General features: G+C 39.5%; 2 protein-coding genes across 2 annotated transcripts; both read left to right on the plus strand.

Moving 5' to 3' along the window:
* Positions 1-8,001: 8,001 nt before the first annotated feature.
* Positions 8,002-11,228, plus strand: LOC102272538 (olfactory receptor 7E178). The gene is made up of 2 exons (XM_005910443.2): positions 8,002-8,065; positions 10,285-11,228. Exons 1-2 carry the CDS (start codon positions 8,002-8,004, stop codon positions 11,226-11,228), a joined length of 1,008 nt encoding a protein of 335 aa, XP_005910505.2.
* Positions 11,229-16,448: 5,220 nt separating this feature from the next.
* On the plus strand, positions 16,449-17,396 carry LOC102272256 (olfactory receptor 7E178). Its single transcript, XM_005910442.1, has one exon. The coding sequence runs from the start codon at positions 16,467-16,469 to the stop codon at positions 17,394-17,396; it is 930 nt and encodes a 309-aa protein (XP_005910504.1). The 5' UTR covers positions 16,449-16,466.
* Positions 17,397-20,729: the final 3,333 nt, after the last annotated feature.

Here is a 20,729-nt window from a genome sequence, read left to right on the forward strand (position 1 = left end):
AAGTAAATGGTAATGGGATCATACTTATCAGTAATTACCTTAAACGTAAATGGGTTGAATGCCCCAACCAAAAGACAAAGACTGGCTGAATGGATACAAAAACAAGACCCCTACATATGTTGTCTACAAGAGACCCACCTCAAAACAGGGGACACATACAGACTGAAAGTGAAGGGCTAGAAAAAGATTTTCCATGCAAATAGGGACCAAAAGAAAGCAGGAGTAGCAATACTCATATCAGATAAAATAGACTTTAAAACAAAGGCTGTGAAGAGAGACAAAGAAGGTCACTACATAATGATCAAAGGATCAATCCAAGAAGAAGATATAACAATTATAAATATATAGGCACCCAACATGGGAGCACCTCAGTATGTAAGACAAATGCTAACAAGTATGAAAGGAGAAATTAACAATAATACAGTAATAGTGGGAGACTTTAATACCCCACTCACACTTATGGATAGATCAACTAAACAGAAAATTAACAAGGAAACGCAAACTTTAAATGATACAATAGACCAGTTAGACCTAATTGATATCTATAGGACATTTCATCCCAAAACAATGAATTTCACCTTTTTCTCAAGCGCACATGGAACCTTCTCCAGGATAGATCACATCCTGGGCCATAAAGCTAGCCTTGGTAAATTCAAAAAAATAGAAATCATTCCAAGCATCTTTTCTGACCACAATGCAGTAAGATGAGACCTCAATTACAGGAGAAAAAGTATTAAAAATTCCAACATATGGAGGCTGAACAACACGCTGCTGAATAACCAACAAATCACAGAAGAAATCAAAAAAGAAATCAAAATTTGCATAGAAACGAATGAAAATGAAAACACAACAACCCAAAACCTGTGGGACACGGTAAAAGCAGTCCTAAGGGGAAAGTTCATAGCAATACAGGCACACCTCAAGAAACAAGAAAAAGTCAAATAAATAACCTAACTCTACACCTAAAGCAACTAGAAAAGGAAGAAATGAAGAGCCCCAGGGTTAGTAGAAGGAAAGAAATCTTAAAAATTAGAGCAGAAATAAATGCAAAAGAAACAAAAGAGACCATAGCAAAAATCAACAAAACCGAAAGCTGGTTCTTTGAAAGGATAAATAAAATTGACAAACCATTAGCCAAACTCATCAAGAAACAAAGGGAGAAAAATCAAATCAATAAAATTAGAAATGAAAATGGAGAGATCACAACAGACAACACAGAAATACAAAGGATCATAAGAGACTACTATCAACAATTATATGCCAATAAAATGGACAACGTGGAAGAAATGGACAAATTCTTAGAAAAATACAACTTTCCAAAACTCGACCAGGAAGAAATAGAAAATCTTAACAGACCCATCACAAGCACAGAAATTGAAACTGTAATCAAAAATCTTCCAGCAAACAAAAGCCCAGGTCCAGACGGCTTCACAGCTGAATTCTATCAAAAATTTAGAGAAGAGCTAACACCTATCCTACTCAAACTCTTCCAGAAAATTGCAGAGGAAGGTAAACTTCCAAACTCATTCTATGAGGCCACCATCACCCTAATACCAAAACCTGACAAAGATCCCACAAAAAAAAGAAAAAACTACAGGCCAATATCACTGATGAACATAGATGCAAAAATCCTAAACAAAATTCTAGCAATCAGAATCCAACAACACATTAAAAAGATCATACACCATGACCAAGTGGGCTTTATCCCAGGGATGCAAGGATTCTTCAATATCCACAAATCAATCAATGTAATACACCACATTAACAAATTGAAAAATAAAAACCATATGATTATCTCAATAGATGCAGAGAAAGCCTTTGACAAAATTCAACACCCATTTATGATAAAAACTCTCCAGAAAGCAGGAATAGAAGGAACATACCTCAACATAATAAAAGCTATATATGACAAACCCACAGCAAACATTATCCTCAATGGTGAAAAATTGAAAGCATTTCCTCTAAAGTCAGGAACAAGACAAGGGTGCCCACTTTCACCATTACTATTCAACATAGTTTTGGAAGTCTTGGCCACAGCAATCAGAGCAGAAAAAGAAATAAAAAGGAATCCAAATTGGAAAAGAAGAAGTAAAACTCTCACTATTTGCAGATGACATGATCCTCTACATAGAAAACCCTAAAGACTCCACCAGAAAATTACTAGAACTAATCAATGACTATAGTAAAGTTGCAGGATATAAAATCAACACACAGAAATCCCTTGCATTCCTATACACTAATAATGAGAAAACAGAAAGAGAAATTAAGGAAACAATTCCATTCACCATTGCAACGGAAAGAATATAATACTTAGGAATATATCTACCTAAAGAAACTAAAGACCTATATATAGAAAAAACTATAAAACACTGGTGAAAGAAATCAAAGAGGACACTAATAGATGGAGAAATATACCATGTTCATGGATTGAAAGAATCAATATAATGAAAATGAGTATACTACCCAAAGCAATCTATAGATTCAATGCAATCCCTATCAAGCTACCAACAGTATTCTTCACAGAGCTAGAACAAATAATTTCACAATTTGTATGGAAATACAAAAAAACCTCGAATAGCCAAAGTGATCTTGAGAAAAAAGAATGGAACTGGAGGAATCAACCTGCCTGACTTCAGGCTCTACTACAAAGCCACAGTTATCAAGACAGTATGGTACTGGCACAAAGACAGAAATATAGATCAATGGAACAAAATAGAAAGCCCAGAGATAAATCCACGCACATATGGACACCTTATCTTTGACAAAGGAGGCAAGAATATACAATGGATTAAAGACAATCTCTTTAACAAGTGGTGCTGGGAAATCTGGTCAACCACTTGTAAAAGAATGAAACTAGAACACTTTCTAACACCATACACAAAAGTAAACTCAAAATGGATTAAAGATCTAAACGTAAGACCAGAAACTATAAAACTCTTAGAGGAGAACATAGGCAAAACACTCTCTGACATACATCACAGCAGGATCTTCTATGACCCACCTCCCAGAATATCGGAAATAAAAGCAAAAATAAACAAATGGGACCTAATTAACCTTAAAAGCTTCTGCACATCAAAGGAAACTATCAGCAAGGTGAAAAGACAGCCTTCAGAATGGGAGAAAATAATAGCAAATGAAGCAACTGACAAACAACTAATCTCAAAAATATACAAGCAACTCCTCCAGCTCAACTCCAGAAAAATAAATGACCCAATCAAAAAATGGGCCAAAGAACTAAATAGACATTTCTCCAAAGAAGACATACAAATGGCTAACAAACACATGAAAAGATGCTCAACATCACTCATTATCAGAGAAATGCAAATCAAGACCACTATGAGGTACCATTTCACACCAGTCAGAATGGCTGCGATCCAAAAGTCTACAAATAATAAATGTTGGAGAGGGTGTGGAGGAAAGGGAACCCTCTTACACTGTTGGTGGGAATGCAAACTAGTACAGCCACTGTGGAGAACAGTGTGGAGATTCCTTAAAAAACTGGAAATAGAACTGCCTTATGATCCAGCAATCCCACTGCTGGGCATACACACTGAGGAAACCAGAAGGGAAAGAGACACGTGTACCCCAATGTTCATCGCAGCACTGTTTATAATAGCCAGGACATGGAAGCAACCTAGATGTCCATCAGCAGATGAATGGATAAGAAAGCCTGGTACATATACACAATGGAGTATTACTCAGCCATTAAAAAGAATACATTTGAATCAGTTCTAATGAGGTGGATGAAACTGGAGCCTATTATACAGAGTGAAGTAAGCCAGAAGGAAAAACACCAATACAGTATACTAACACATATATATGGAATTTAGAAAGATGATAACAATAACCCTGTGTACGAGACAGCAAAAATGATGCTGATGTATGGAACAGTCTTATGGACTCTGTGGGAGAGGGAGAAGGTGGGAAGATTTGGGAGAATGGCATTGAAACATGTAGAATATCATGTATGAAACGAGATGCCAGTCCAGGTTCAATGCACAATACTGGATGCTTGGGGCTGGTGCACTGGGACGACCTGGAGGGATGGTATGGGGAGGGAGGAGGGAGGAGGGTTCAGGAGGGGGAGCACATGTATACCTGTGATGGATTCATTTTGATGTTTGGCAAAACTAATACAATTATGTAAAGTTTAAACATAAAATAAATTAAAAAAAAAAGAAAAACAAATTTTAAAAAAAATGGAAAAAAATAAATAAATAAAAATGCGCCTGTCTAAAAATGTTCCTACAGTCTTTTGGACTCTGTGGGAGAGGGAGAGGGTGGGATGATTTGGGAGAATGGCATTGAAATATGTATAATATCATATATGAAACTAGTCACCAGTCCAGGTTTGATGCAGGATACTGGATGCTTGGGGCTGGTGCACTGGGGACGACAGAGGGATGGTATGGGGAGGGAGGAGGAGGAGGGTTCAGGATGGGGAACACATGTATACCTGTGGCAGATTCATTTTGATATATGGCAAAACCAATACAATATTGTACAGTTAAATAAAATTAAAAATAATAATAATAAAATAAAAATGTTCCTAAATGTTGATGTTGCTACTTTGATGGTCACACACAAGGACCACTCTTCGAAAGCATTGACCACTATGGAGCGTGGATAATTAACTCATCCATTGGTTTGTACATAACCCAGTATACTTCCTGGGCAGATGGTGACCCAGATCATCATAGCTCTGCTGGCAGTTCAAATCCATGAGTGAATTAAGCCTCTTCATTGTCAATGGATCCTTAAAAACCTGTTCTTCTAACTTTATTTTCATTTCTATGCCCTACCATTTGAGTTCTTATCACAAAATCTGTGTTCTAAATTTTCTGATTAACAGTAAAATTACTAAAAATCATAATACTGAAATGGGCTTCCCTGGTAGCTCAGCTGGTAAAGAATCCATCTGCAATGCAGGAGACTCTGGTTCAATTCCTGGGTCGGGAAGATACACTGGTGAAGGGATAGGCTACCCACTCAGCATTCTTGGGTTTCCCTTGTGGCTCAGCTGGTAAAGAATTCGCCTGCAGTGCAGGAGACCCGGGTTCGATCCCTGGGTTGGGAAGATCCCCTGGAGACAGAAAGGCTACCCACTCCAGTATTCTGGCCTGGAGAATTCCATGGACTATCCATGGGGCCACAAAGAATCAGACATGACTGAGTGACTTTCAATTCACTTTCACTTTCAAAATACTGAAATAATCATTATTATAGTCTACCACCACCACTAATAACAGAGTTATGGCTATTGTTAGGCAGCTATCTCAGCATCTACTTATGTTAGCTAATTTCATTCTTTCCATACACCTATAAGTTGGGTGCTTTTCTCATGCCCCACTTTACCATAATTTCACTTAAGTATAAGGTAAGTTTATGTTATACATACATGGACTCATGGTGCTTTTGAGGTGGTGAAGGGATTTGAACTCAGGCTTCCAGATTTTAGAGTTGACCTCATGCCACCATGTAATATGACCTCAGAGTAGAAAAGGATTATGTGACTTGAAGGGTCGATCAGATTCCATCACTTACCTTTTGAAAACTTCCAATTGAATAAAGTCCCAAATAGTTTTTCTGATTTTCAAGATCTCATTTCTGGCCACAAAGATGTTGAGTTATTGGGCTGAAAGCATCTAAGAGGATTCACACTCAGGACCTGAGGTCAAGATTAGAATATGTTACCTGCAACTCCAAGCTCTTATGACTATGGTCATAATATATGTGAGATAAACCACATGACTTTGTTAATGAGACTATCTTTCCCCCCAATTACTTGAAGTTAAGAATATTTTTCTCATGATGTGAAAAAGTAGCACTTTTTTTTTTTTTTTTTTCAAAACACAGCAATTGGAGAAGGAGCAACATGCATAGGGTTTCGGGGGGGAAACTGAAGGAAAAAAAGCAATAATTTGTTAGTTTCTAATTTCTTAAAATGAGAAAAACTCAATCTGCCAACACAAACATCCAGAAAGGCTGAGCTTTGTTTTTTTTCTTTTCCATTATTGTTTTTTAAGGGATATTGAATATAGTTCCCTGTGCTACACAGTAAGGCCTTGTTTATTCATTCTATTTAATATATACACTAGTTTGCATCTGCTGATTCAAACTCCCAGTCCATCCCTCCTCACCCTCCATCACCAGGATTCAGATTTCATCTTTTCAGCCCTCTCTTGACATCTCACCGCCTTGCACTGATAGAAGTCAGTTGTCCTGTTGTCAGAAGCCCATTTGATAAGAAACTAAGGGAGTCCTCTGGCCCACAAAGGATTCAATCTTACCAATAGCCATGTAAGTGAGCTGGCGTTCAGATACGCTTCCAGTCAAGATCTGACAAGACTATATAGCCCAGGCCCACATTTTGAATGTAGACTCTCTGAGACGCCTAGAAGTATTTAAGCAAAATAACAGAATGCATCACAATAAACACTGTGCAATATACCAACATACACCAACTGAGCAGAAAAAGTAGAGCTAAATTTTAAACTAATTGAATTGAAATATTTTAAATTTCAACAGAATTAGAACTAGAATTGGAACTGTCACTCAAAATAGCAAGAACCATAAATTTCCAAGGCATAAATTCCAAAACCCCATAACAGGACTGTTAAAAAAAAAAAAAAAAAACAGTAGTAAGCTCTCAGAGATATAAATTTTAACTAGGGAAACAGAAATACTATCAGAATTTTGGTATGGAAGACATGCATATGTGTGGGTGAAGTTGCTTGAATAGTGTCTGACTGTTTGCGACCCCATGGACTGTAGCCCGCCAGGCTCCTCTGTCCATGGCATTCTCCAGGCAAGAATACTGGAGTGTGTTGCTCTGCCCTCCTCCAGGGGATCTTCCCGACCCAGGATTGAACCCGCATCTCTTGCGTCTCTTGCATTGGCAGGCTGGTTCTTTACCACTAGCACTGCTTGGGAAGCCCATGGAAGGCATAAATCTCTCTAAATTATATGACTAATCAAAGATTTACAGATATAAAATCACATATTGCTTTCTCTCATTGAAGAAATAAGTGTGTGAATTTTATAGTGAAACAAACAACTTGGAACTCAAAGGTAAAAATTAGAGGTCAACCTCTTCTTGGGAGTCGGAAGGGTCTAGGTCCTTCCTTATACATTCACTTTTCTCCTTTTTTTCTTCCATGAAGTTAGCAAATCCTCAGAGACTGAGAGGCCATGGGCCAATTTGGCTAATTATCTTCTAGCTGCATGGAGGTCTCCAGGCTGCATCACTGTAAATAATCAACCTGTGCTTCCTAGCCCTTCAGTTAGCCAGCTCCAGTCCAGTGGGTTCTATATCTGTGTGTCTCATTCTCCTGGAGATGTTGTCTGCACCAGGAAGCACATACCTGAGACTGTCTTCCTGCATGTTCTGAGGACAAACTCTCAGCCCTTATCCAACACCAGGTAGGGGAGATGTAAGACATCTGCATCCCTTAGTCCTGCCCCAGCAGAGACACAGCACAGCCTAATGAGTGCCAAGTGCAGTGGGAGACACTGAATGCAGGAGGGATTGGGGGAGCCTTGTTTTCTCATCATCAAAGCAGAGGACAGATAGGATAGCCAGTAGAAGGACACTAAAATGGATAGATAAGCTCAGAAGACTAGGAAGTTGATGTTGTTTCTGGTGGGGATGCTAGAACTTTTATTTAAATGTCTATTTTCCTCCCATAATTATTCTGTCTTCCGTAGGCATCTTTTTTAACTCGAGCAGGTAATTGTTTTCTCTGAAGTACCCTCTGGGCTTCCCTGTGGCTCAGTGGTAAAGAATCTGCCTGCAAATCAGGAGCCTCAGGAGACGCAAGTTTGATCCCTGGGTCAGGAAGATCCCCTGGAGGAGGGCATGACAATCCACTCCAGTATTCTTACAAGCAGAATTCCATGGACAGAGGAGCCTGGCGGGCTGCAGTTTGCGAGGTCACAAAGAGCTGGACACGACTGAAGCAACTTAGCACAGCCCAGCAAAGTGTCCTTCAAGTGCTTCAAATGATCGTGAAGGTGATAGTGATGAAAATCGTGACAATAACCACAAAATATCACAAAGCCTTATGTAGGAATTCATGTGCCAGGCTCTGAACTAATGTTTTTCTGTGACTTGTTTTGTTTTACCTGCATTGCTGCTGCTGCTGCTGCTAAGTCGCTTCCGTCGTGTCCAACTCTGTGCCACCCCATAGATGGAAACCCACCAGGCTCCCCCGTCCCTGGGATTCTCCAAGCAAGAACACCGGAGTGGGTTGTCATTTCCTTCTCCAATGCATGAAAGTGAAAAGTGAAAGGGAAGTCGCTCAGTTCTGTTCGACTCTTAGCGATTATTACCCCCAAAAGAGAGCAACACGCTTTATTATCATCTTACACTTGAGGATAGGAGCACATCTTAGGATAGATATTTTAATGTAATTTCAATCTCGCCCTGTGGTAGAGAGGAGGTAAAGTCCGATTTGAATACATACAGCGAAATACCATTTTGTTTGTTATTATTCAGTCGCTAAGTCATGTTGAACTCTTTGAGACCCCAAGGACTGTAGCCCATCAGGCTCCTCTGTCCATGGGGTTTTTCCTGCTAAGAATACTGAAGTGGGTTGCCATTTTCTCCTCCAGGGGATCTTCCCAACCCAGGGATTGAATCCCATTGCAGGCAGATTCCTTAACTGCTGAGCCACCAATGAAGCCCAAAACTCCCATTTACAAGACACCTAAACAGATTTCTCTCCTGCCAACCCAAACTGCATTCAGGGAGCTGAATTTAAAAGAAACACAAACTCTCTGTAAGAAAGAATTTATACCTATGGCTGATCATGTTGAGGTTTGACCGAAAACAGCAAAATTCTGTAAAGCAATTATCCTTCAATAAAAAAATAAATTAATTAAATGAGAAAAAAAAAAAAAATTGGCTTGAAAATCTCTTAAACTGGCATGAGAAGCCCACTTAATGTTGAGAATTTGTTTGGTCTTAAATTTTTTGATGGTTCATAAGAGGTTGGATCTGCTGAGAAATCAACCCTTCACAAACCTTTAGGATTAAAGATATATCATAGTTAAGAAGTGTTACCTAGCCACTACAAACAAACAAACAAAAAAAAAACAGCAAACAGTAATCTCAATTTCAGAACTTTCTCTGAGACTATTATAGTACCGATAGAAAAATATTCTGTAATAAGAAAAGCAAATTCAGGGTCTTAATTAGAGTTTATTAATTAATCATTGGTCCATAATATATGAATGCTATCCTCAAGATCAGTGATAGTGTATGATTTTATGCTTTAAAATTTTATAAAGCAATTATCATTCAATTAAAAATAAATACATTTTTAAATTTTAAAAAATAAATAAATTTTTAAAAAAAAAAAAAAATGTATAGCCAGTAAGAATTTGCTGTGTGAGGAATTTTCTGTATGACTCAGGGAACTCAAACTGGGGCTCTGTGACAACCTAGAGGGGTGGGAGGTGGAAGGGAGGCTCAAGAGGGAAGGGACATATGTATACCTATGGCTCATCCATGTTGATGTATGGCAGAAACCAACACAATATTATAATTATCCTTCAATTAAAAATAAATAAATTAAGGAAAAAAGGATATTAAAAATGCATTTATAGAAATATGAAGTCCACTAAGAGCAAATATTTATATTTGAGTTATATGTGTGACCACAACACACATTTGAGTGAACACATATTTCCACGGAAGATAGATGTCATAAAACCAAATAAATATGAAAAATCTCTAGAAGTTAATTTAAAAAACAGAAATGCTATCTGATTAAGAATTTTTTAAAATTTATACCCCAGAGAGTGGTTTTAGCTGTTTAGGACTACATTACAAATTAAGAGAGTTTCTTGTACAGCATTCATATAAGATACAGTATATTTGAGTGTTTTTTAGTGTCCTTTAATTAGAATGACTTTTCTAAGAGACAAAAAACTTTTACTATAGATTTTTCCTTCAAAATTAAGGGGACACATATTACATCACGTTCATGGATTTATTATGTCAAAAAGTCCTTACTTCTCTTGCATTCTTTGGCCGCATGCCTCTAAAATAGGTAAGTAAAGAAGCAAATGAGTAATTAACCTCTGATTAAAAAGAAGCAAATGATATTTGGGGCCTCATTAAAGATGGGCTCACAACTGAGAAATATTGCTAAAGTTGCTAGGCCATGTGGTCATCAAGTGTGAATATTTTATTTGTTAATTGCTTAAATCCAAAGTATGGACACTTCTCTGGGTGCCTCTACATTTGTTTTGTTTATTCAACACTCTTCTTTTCATAAGGTGCCCCATCTACATGGAAAAAAAGTAATTTAACAGGTGTCTCTGAATTCCTTCTCTTGGGCCTCTCAGATGATCCAGATATGCAGCCCCTCCTCTTCGGACTCTTCCTGTCCATGTACCTGGTCACTGTGCTTGGGAACCTGCTCATCATCCTGGCTGTCAGCTCCAATTCCCACCTCCACACCCCCATGTACTTCTTCCTCTCCAATTTGTCCTTGACTGATGTCAGTTTCAGCACCACCACCATCCCCAAGATGCTAGTGAACCTCCAGACACACAGCAAATCCATCACCTATGCAGGCTGCCTAACTCAACTGACCTTTTTTTCTCTTTTTGCTTTTTTGGAGAGTCTCCTTCTGACAGTGATGGCCTATGACCGGTTGGTGGCCATTTGTCACCCTCTCCACTACCTGGTCATCATGAACCCCCGCTTCTGTGGCTTGTTGGTTCTGGTGTCATTTTCCATCAGCCTTTTGACCTCCCTGCTGCACTACTGGATGGTATCACAGCTTACTTTCTGTGAAGAAGTGAAAGTTCTTCATTTCTTCTGTGATCCTCCTCAACTCTTCAACCTTTCCTGTTCTGACACCTTCATCAATAACATATTAATCTATTTCATTGGTGCCATCTTGGGTGGAGTTCCACTCTCAGGGATCCTTTACTCCTATACTCGAATTATTTCCTCCATTCTAAGAGTCTCATCTTCAGGTGGGAAGTACAAAGCCTTCTCCACCTGTGGTTCTCACCTGGCAGTTGTTTGTTTGTTTTATGGAACTGGCCTTGGGGTGTACCTCAGCTCAGCTGTCTCATCTTCCCATAGGAAGGGTGTAGTGGCCTCAGTAATGTACACTGTGGTCACCCCTATGCTGAACCCCTTCATCTACAGCCTAAGGAACAAGGACATAAAGAGTGCCCTCTGGAAGATTATTATCAGAAGAACCTAATTTCAATACCTGTGTTATATGTACCTATATGTGTGTGTGTGTATATATATGTTCCTAAGACTGGTAAAGGCAGTAACAACAAATCTGTGCACCAAGTGATTCTGAATATTTAGTCTCACACCATATATGTACCTCTCTGTTTATATATTTTTCCTATTAAAATAGCTCTAATGAAATTGGAACATTATTTAGTCACCCAGTGTGAGTCATAACCATTCCAAGATTTTGCATACCACATCACTACACCTTTTCAATTTCCTTATGTATTACACAGAGCCCTTGGTCCCTGGCAGTCTTGTTTCTGTAGTTACAAAATAAATGCAGCTCTTTGTTGTTGTTGTTCAGTATCTCCGACGTGTCTGACTCTTGCAACTCCATGGACTATAGCATATCAGGCTCCTCTGTACTCCACTATCTCCTGGAGTTTGCTCAAATTCATGTGCATTGATTTGGTCATGCTATGTAACCATATCATCCTCTGCCACCCACTTTTCCTGCCCTCAGTCTTTCCCATCATCAGGGTATTTTCCAGTGAGTCAGCCCTTTGGATCAGGTAGCCAAAGTATTGAAGCTGCAGCTTCAGCATCAGTTTTTCCAATGAATATTCAGGGTTGATTTCCTTTAGAATTGACTGGTTTAATCTCCTTACAGTCCAAGGGATTCTCAAGAATCTTCTCCAGCGCCACAATTCAAAAGCATCAATTCTCTGGTGCTCAGCCTTCATGGTCCAACTCTCAAATCTGTACATGACTACTAGAAAAACCATAGTTTTAAGGCAGTTCTATTTCCAGTTTTTTAAGGAATCTCCACACTGTTCTCCATAGTGGCTGTACTAGTTTGCATTCCCACCAAGAGTGTAAGAGAGTTCCCTTTTCTCCACACCCTCTCCAGCATTTATTGCTTGTAGACTTTTTGCTAGCAGCCATTCTGACTGGCGTGAAATGGTACCTCATAGTGGTTTTGATTTGCATTTCTCTGATAATGAGTGATGTTGAACATCTTTTCATGTGTTTGTTAGCCATCTGTATGTCTTCTTTGGAGAAATGTCTATTTAGTTCTTTGGCCCAGGGAAAGAGACACGTGTACCCCAATGTTCATCGCAGCACTGTTTATAATAGCCAGGACATGGAAGCAACCTAGATGCCCATCAGCAGATGAATGGATAAGAAAGCTATGGTACATATACACAATGGAGTATTACTCAGCCATTAAAAAGAATACATTTGAATCAGTTCTAATGAGGTGGATGAAACTGGAACCTCTTATACAGAGTGAAGTAAGCCAGAAAGAAAAACACCAATACAGTATACTAACATATATATATGGAATTTAGAAAGATGATAACAATAACCCTGTGTACGAGACAGCAAAAGAGACACTGATGTATAGATCAGTCTTGTGGACTCTGTGGGAGAGGGAGAGGGTGGGGAGATTTGGGAGAATAGCATTGAAACATGTATAATATCATGTATGAAACGAGTCGCCAGTCCAGGTTCGATGCACGGTACTGGATGCTTGGGGCTGGTGCACTGGGACGACCCAGAGGGAGGGTAGGGGAGGGAGGAGGGTGGAGGGTTCAGGATGGGGAATGCGGGTATACCTGTGGTGGATTCATTTTGATATTTGGCAAAACTAATACAATATTGTAAAGTTTAAAAATAAAATAAAATTAAAAAAAAAAAAAAACCATAGTTTTGATGATATTGACCTTTGTCAGCAAAGTGATGTCTCTTCTTTTTAATAGGCTATCTGTGTTTGTCATAGCTTTCCTTCCAAGGAAGGAAACACTGCTCTATTTCTTGTTATATATTGATTCTATACTTTTCCTTTTATTATTCCCTATTTGTCATATGTATCTATATTCTACCATAACGATCAATGCATCCAATATATTATTGCTCGTTAATAATCTTTTTGTGAAAATAAAATTAGAAAAAAAAATAATCTTTTTGTGAAAATAGAATGGGTATTTAATTTCCAAATCAGAGAAATTTGAAATTAAAATAGGGCACTATGAATACTGAGTTTACATAAGCAGTTATCAATTGGGACTTTCCTAGGAAAACTGGGGTATATGCTTCCCAAGGAGTAGAGAAGAGACTACCTACCAGAGAAAAATTGATTCCAAAATTTTCTGATAAATCTCCTTCCCATTCCATCTAACTTCTCCCCAATCATATTACTTAATGAGACATAAAGGGACAAAACACTGAATGATTCCACAGCTAAAGTAGTCAAATTTAAAGAGAATGATGGTTTTGGGATCAGGAAAAGGGGAGTTAGTGTTTAATGGGCACAAAGTGTCCATTAGGGGAAGATGAAATAGTTCTGGAGACGGATAGTGGTGATGGTTGCTAACAATGTGAATGTACTTAATGCTGCTGAATTGTACAATTAAAAATGGGGAGCTAAATGTTATGTTTTTTTTCTTACCACAACAAAAAAAAAATCTCCTGTCAGGAATAAGAGATGAATTGCTCCAAATTTGGGTGTTAACCCTCAGGAATCAACTCCTAGAGGTAGCTGCCTCAGCTTCAGGGAGCCCACATCTGATGACTGCATAATGTGAGGTTATAAGCATTGGGCTCCTTTCCCTCAACTGCAGCCAACTCTAAGGGATCATCTTATAACACCCTGGTAGTTTTCATAGAACTTTGAGGGTCTTCAGCTTGGCTTGACTTTTCCACTGCCCTTTCATGCTACAGATAGTTTGCCAAACCACAGAGTCTAGGGAACAGTTCTCACAAGATTGTCTCATTTCAGACACCAACACAAGTGCAGTGGTTCCCAGAGTGACTCTCACTCTGGGCATCTTGGCTCCAAATTCAAAAAATATAATAACAAAAAACATAAATCTCCAAGACAGAAAGCCCAGAACTTGAGACCAGGACTATAGAAAGAAAAATATGACAATGCCAGAGACATAAACCTTAACCATGAACAAAGAAATACTATCACATTCTTGGAAGAGACCAAAATCTCTCTAGGTTTCATGATTAATTCAGTGAATTTATAGACATAAAATCATGTATTTCTTCCCCTAATTGAAAAAAAAATGTATCTGAATTTGATGATGAGAAAATAAACTGGAAGGCAGAGGTGAGGAGTACAAGTCAGCCTCTTCCAGGCTCTACTGGATCCTTCCTAATACATTCACTTTTTTCCTTCTCCTCCTCCATTAAATTAGCAAACCCTCAGGGATTGAGAGACCATGACCAGTTTGGCTAATTATCTGCCCCGTGCATGAAGTTCTCCAGGCTGCATCACTGTAAATAATCAGCCTGTGCTTCCCAGCCCTTCAGTTAGCCAGCTCCAGTCCAATGGGATCAATACCCATATGTCTCATCCTCCCAGAGTTGTTGTCTGCACCAGGAGGCCCACACCTGAGTCTGTCTTACTGCCTGTGCTTAGGACAAAGCTTCAGCCTTCATCCAAAAGCAGGTAGGGGACAGGCAGCTAATCTGCAGTGCTCAGTCCTGGTCAAGCGGAGGGACAGCCCAACCCAGAGAGTGCCAAGTGCAGTGGGAGACACTGAATGCAGGAGGGATATGGGAGACTTGTATGCTCATCATCAAGGCAGTGGGAGTTATGATAGTCAGTGGGAGGCCACCAAAACGCAAAGATCAGCTCAAAGCCTACGAGGTTTATGTTATTGTTAGTGGTGGGAATTGTAGAACGCTTATTCAAGTTTTTGTTTTCCTTCCACACTGGTTCTATCTTCCTTGGGCATCTTTTCTACTACCAGGAAACCGGTCCTTCTAAATGTCGCCTAAGTTCTCCAGATGATCTTGAAGGTGATGGTGATGAAATGATGACAACCACAGTATTACAAAGACTTATGTAGGAATTCATACACCAGAGGCTGGAGTAATTTTTAAATATAGTTTGTTACTTTATTTGCATTGAAAGTGTGAATGTTTTAGTCACTAATTCATGTCCAACTCTTTACAACCCCATGGACTGTAGTCTGCCAGGCTCCTCTGTCAATGAAATTCTCCAAGCAAGAATACTGGAGTGGGTTGCCATTCCCTTCTCCAGGGAATCTTCCCAATCCAGGGATCAAACCTGGGTCGCCTGCATTACCGGCAGATTCTTTACCATCTGAGCCACCAGGGAAACTGCAAGAATACTGAAGTAGGTAGCCATTCTGTTTTCCAGAGGATCTTCCAAACCCAGGGACTGAACCCAGGTGTCCTCTATCGCAGACAGATTCTTTATTCTTTGAGGCAACAGGGAAGCCCTTTATCTGCATTCCCATCCCCCAAAAGAAAGCAACATGCATTATTATCATTTTCAACCTGAGGATAAGAATTTTAACGTTAATGTAATTTTGTTCAGGCTCTGGTAGAGAGGAGAATAAAGTCAGATTCGAATGCAGACAGTGACACTCCATTTTTCAAGGCACCTTGACAGTATTGTCACTTGTGACACTCCTTTTATAGGGCAAAAGTGACACTCCGTTTACAAGTCACCTTGACAGTATTCTCTCCTGCCAATCCAGCCAACATTTAGGGGGCTGAATTTAGGAGAAACACAAACTCTCTATAAGGAAGAATTGGCGTGAAAAGCTCTCTTAAGCTGGCATAAGGGGGCCAACTTGGTGTTGAGACCTGATTAGGTCTTACATTTTTTGACTGTTCACAAGAGGTGGGATTTGATGAAAAATCAAGCCTTCATATATATTCAGGAACAGAAGGATATTAAAGAAGTTTTACCTGGCCACGACAAACAAATACAGCAAAATGTAAACTCAACCGCCAATCTTTTTCTGAAAGTATTTGATACCGATTGAAAAAAAAATTCTGTGTGTCTCTGGAAACATGTTATGTAGGCCTTCCACCCACTTTTATTGATTTTTTTTTTCTGATATTGAGTTTCACAGGCTGTTTCTATATTTTGGGGATTAATTATTTGTCCATAGCTTCATTTGCAAATATTTTTTCCTATTTTAAGCTTTGTCTTTTCATCTCATTTATGGTTATCTTTCCTGTGCAAAAGCTTTTAATTTTAATTGGGTCCCATTTTTGTTGTTGTCATGTTACATTTTATTTTCATTACCCTAGGTGGTGGGTCAAAAAAGATCTTATTGTGATTTAGATCAAGGAATGTTCTTCCTATATTTTTCTTCTAATACTTTATTTGTGAATTGATTAAATTCAGTTTGGACACTTATCTAGGTGCCTCTACCATTGTTTTGTGTATTCAACAGTCTCTTTTTTTTAAAGGTGCCCCATCAACATGAAACCACAGAATCTAACAGATGTCTCAGAATTCCTCCTCCTGGGCCTCTCAGATGATCCAGATATGCAGCCCCTCCTCTTCGGACTCTTCCTGTCCATGTACCTGGTCACTGTGCTTGGGAACCTGCTCATCATCCTGGCTGTCAGCTCCAATTCCCACCTCCACACCCCCATGTACTTCTTCCTCTCCAATTTGTCCTTGACTGATGTCAGTTTCAGCACCACCACCATCCCCAAGATGCTAGTGAACCTCCAGACACACAGCAAATCCATCACCTATGCAGGCTGCCTAACTCAACTGACCTTTTTTTCTCTTTTTGCTTTTTTGGAGAGTCTCCTTCTGACAGTGATGGCCTATGACCGGTTGGTGGCCATTTGTCACCCTCTCCACTACCTGGTCATCATGAACCCCCGCTTCTGTGGCTTGTTGGTCCTGGTGTCATTTTCCATCAGCCTTTTGACCTCCCTGCTGCACTGCTTGATGGTGTCACAGCTTACTTTCTGTGAAGATGTGGAAGTTCCTCATTTCTTTTGTGAACTTTCTCAACTCCTCAACCTTTCCTGTTCTGATACCTTCATCAATAACATATTAATCTATTTCATTGGAGCCATCTTGGGCGGAGTTCCACTCTCAGGGATCATTTACTCTTATACTCAAATTACATCCTCCATTCTAAGAGTCTCATCTTCAGATGGGAAGTACAAAGCCTTCTCCACCTGTGGTTCTCATCTGTCAGTTGTTTGCTTATTTTATGGAACTGGCCTTGGGGTGTATCTCAGCTCCACTGTCTCATCTTCCCACAGGAAGAGTGCAGTGGTCTCGGTGATGTACACTGTGGTCACCCCTATGCTGAACCCCTTCATCTACAGCCTAAGGAACAAGGACATCAAGAGTACCCTCTGGAGAATTATCATCAAAAAAGCCTAATTTCAATACTTGTGTAATTTTTCTGTTGTTGTTTGTTAAGACTGTAAAAGACAGTAAAATCAAATATGTACAACAAGTAACTGTGAATCTGCACTTCCATAGCATATACGTAGCAATCTGGGTTTCTGGTTACATTTCTTTTTTTCCTCTTAAATTAGCTCTACTGAAATTGGGACATTATTTGGGGGTCATAACCCTTCCAAGATTTTGCACACCACCTAACTGTACACTTCTCAATTTCCTTATGTATTACCCAAAGCCTTTGGTCACAGGCAGTCTTATTTCTATCACCTCCAAATAAACACAGATCTATTTCTTGTCATATACTGAACCTTTGGGCTTTCCTGCTGGCCTAACAGTAAAGAATCCTCCTGCAGTACAGGAGATGAGAGTTCAGTCCCTGGGTTGGGACAATCCCATGGAGAAGGAAATGACAACTCACCCCAGTATTCTTGCCTCAGAAATGTCATGGACAGAGAAGCCTGGCAGGCTACAGTCCCTGAGGTCCCAAAACATCTTAGTGACTAAACAACAACTGATTCTATGTTTTCCTATTATTATTCCCAATCTGTTATGTGTATTTAAACCCTACCTTAATGACCAAGACATCTAATATATTTTTGCTCCTTAATGAATTTTGACAAATAGGATGGGTATTTCATTTCATTTCCAAACCAAAGTATTCTGATATTAAAATAGGATGCTATGAATACTAAGTTTGAATAAGTTGTTAACTGGGACTTTACTAGGAAAACTGGGATGTGTGCTTCCTGAGGGGTAGATATAGAGTACTCACCAAAGTAAAGTCAATTCCCAATTTTGCTGATAATTCTCCTTCCCATTCCATCTAACTTCTCCCCAGTTATATTACATAAGTAAAGTTGCTCAGTTGTGTGTGACTGATCTTCACAATCCCATGGACTGTAGCCTACCAGGCTCCTCCATCTGTCGAATTTTCTAGGCAAGAGTACTGGAGTGGGTTGCCATTTCCTTCTCCAGTGGATCTGCCCAACCCAGGGATTGAACTTAGGTCTCCCTCATTTCAGGCAGACGCTTTACCCTCTGAGCCACCAGGGAAGCCCAATCATATTACATAATCAGACATAAAGAACAGAAGTTGAGTGATTCCACTGATATGAAGTACCTAAAGTAGTCAAATTCCTATAGACAGAGAAGAGAATGATGGTTGCCAGAGGCTTTGGGAGGAGGAAAGAAGAGTTAGTGTTTAATGGGCACAGAGTTTCAGTTGGGGAAGACAAAATAGTTCTGGAGATGAATGGTGGTGATGGTTTCAAAACAGTATGAATATACTTAATGCCACTTAACTGTACACTTAAAAATAGTTAACAGGGTAAAATTTATCTTATGTTGTTTTACCACACACACACAATCAGTCAGAAATGAGAGACGCTTTCCCCAAATGTTGGGTGTTACTCAGCCCTCAAGATTCATGTAGATATATGGCAAAACCATCACAATATTATAAAGTAATTATGGTCCAATTAAAATAAAGAAACTTTTTAAAAAGAATCAACTTCTAGAGGGATCTCCCTCAGCTACAGAGAGCCCAAGGCAGCCCACATCCAAAGACTGTATGATGTGAGTATGTAAGCATTTGATTCCTTTCCCCTCAACTGCAGCCAACTCTAAGGGATCATCTTTAGAGCACCCTGGTGGTTTTTATAGACCTCTGAGGGGCTTCAACTTGGCTTTATTTTTTCCACTGCCCTTTCATACTGAAGAGAACTGGCCACACCACAAAATCGAGAGAACCATCCTCACGAGACTGCCCTCATATCAGATACCACCACAAGTGCAGTGGTTCCCAGGGTTCCATGCCCAATTTGTGCTGAATGTGCTCAGTACTCAATTGTATCCAACACTTAGCAACCCCATGGACTGTAGCCTACAAGGCTCCTCTGTCCATGGAGTTTTCCAGGCAAGAATATTAGAGTTGGTTGCCATTTCCTATCCCAGAGGACCTTCACAACCCAGGGATAGAACCCACATCTCTTGTATCTCCTGCAGGGCAGGCAGGTTCTTTACCACTGCACCCCTTGGGAAGTCCCTTGTCCAATGTAACTGAATATTCTTATCATCTGATAGAAAACTAGATAAATATGTGCAGTTTAATTGAGAAAACTGCATATCTAGTTTTCTGTCTATTATTTAATGAAGACTTAATCTCTGAGTTCCTCATACATAGACTATGAGCCAGGAATACTGCAAGGATAAGATGTAGAAGGTCACAACAGACCGCATCTCACATATCCTGCTTTAAAACTAAAAGGACACTGTCTTGATGAGCACTAAGTGTTCAAACACAAAGGTTTTAAAGAAAAATATATTTAGAGAGAGATGTGACCTCTTTATTATGTAGAAATAAGCAATGCAGGAGATGCCAGAGACCCGGGTTCGAGTCCTGGGTTGGGAACATCCCCGGGAGGAGAACACGACAATCCACTCCAGTATTCTTGCCTGGAGAATCCCATGGACAGAGGAGCCTGGTGGGCTATAGTCCAAAGGTCATAAAGAGTCAGATACGACTAAGGGATGAACACTGAGATGTTTGTAGAACTCCAGCACTGGAAAGGATGTGGCTTATTCTAACAGTGATGGAAGGACTCTATGGGTCTAAGAGAAACAAGAGATATTTCTGGATGAATGGCTAGGAACAGCAAGGTGGGATCTGCAGAAGTACCCACAACAGGGCAAGTTTTTCATGTTTTAGTTCTTCTCTGGGGAATTTTTCTTGAAAAGATGATGTTTTGGAGCCAAGGCTGGAACACAGAGAAATATCTCCATAGTTTTATTCTTTTTAGAGTCAACTGTACAGAGGGAGAATGAGGCTGGTTAAGTGGGTAGCTTCAAAGATGCTTTCAAAGATCCCCACCACCTCTGTTCATGCCCTTGTACATACGTGTCTCCTTGGACTGAGCACAGTGACTTGTTTCCAGTCAACTGAATTTGGAAAACTATTGGCCTGTCGCTTCCACCATTAATGTGTAAAATAGCTCAACTTTCATCTTGCCAGTCCTCTCCAGTCTACTGACCACCTTGCTCTGATGGAAGTCAGTTGCCGAGTCATAAGAGGTAAGAAACTAAGAGAATCCTCTAGTCTCCAAAGCACTCAGTACTATGAACAGACATGGAAATGAGCTTGGAATCAAATATTCTTCTAGTCAAACCTTGATAAGACTACAACACTGGCCCCCATTTTGTATGTAGATTCTCTGATGCCCCTTGAAGTGTTTAAGCAAGCTAGCAAATTACTAGACAAATATGTTAAAATAAACAGTTGTGTAATGTAACAACATACATCAAATGAAGAGA

The sequence above is a fragment of the Bos mutus genome, chromosome 7 (genome assembly GCF_027580195.1).
Source record: "Bos mutus isolate GX-2022 chromosome 7, NWIPB_WYAK_1.1, whole genome shotgun sequence".
In the NCBI taxonomy this organism is placed as follows: domain Eukaryota; kingdom Metazoa; phylum Chordata; class Mammalia; order Artiodactyla; family Bovidae; genus Bos; species Bos mutus.

Excerpts from the sequence above, each read along its gene's own strand:
- LOC102272538 (XM_005910443.2), top strand. The coding sequence starts at position 8,002 with ATGATCGTGAAGGTGATAGTGATGAAAATCGTGACAATAACCACAAAA. Across the intron at positions 8,066-10,284 it reads AAAATATCACAAAGCCTTAT|GTGCCCCATCTACATGGAAA; the intron begins GTAGGAATTCAT and ends TCTTTTCATAAG.
- LOC102272256 (XM_005910442.1), top strand. The coding sequence starts at position 16,467 with ATGAAACCACAGAATCTAACAGATGTCTCAGAATTCCTCCTCCTGGGC.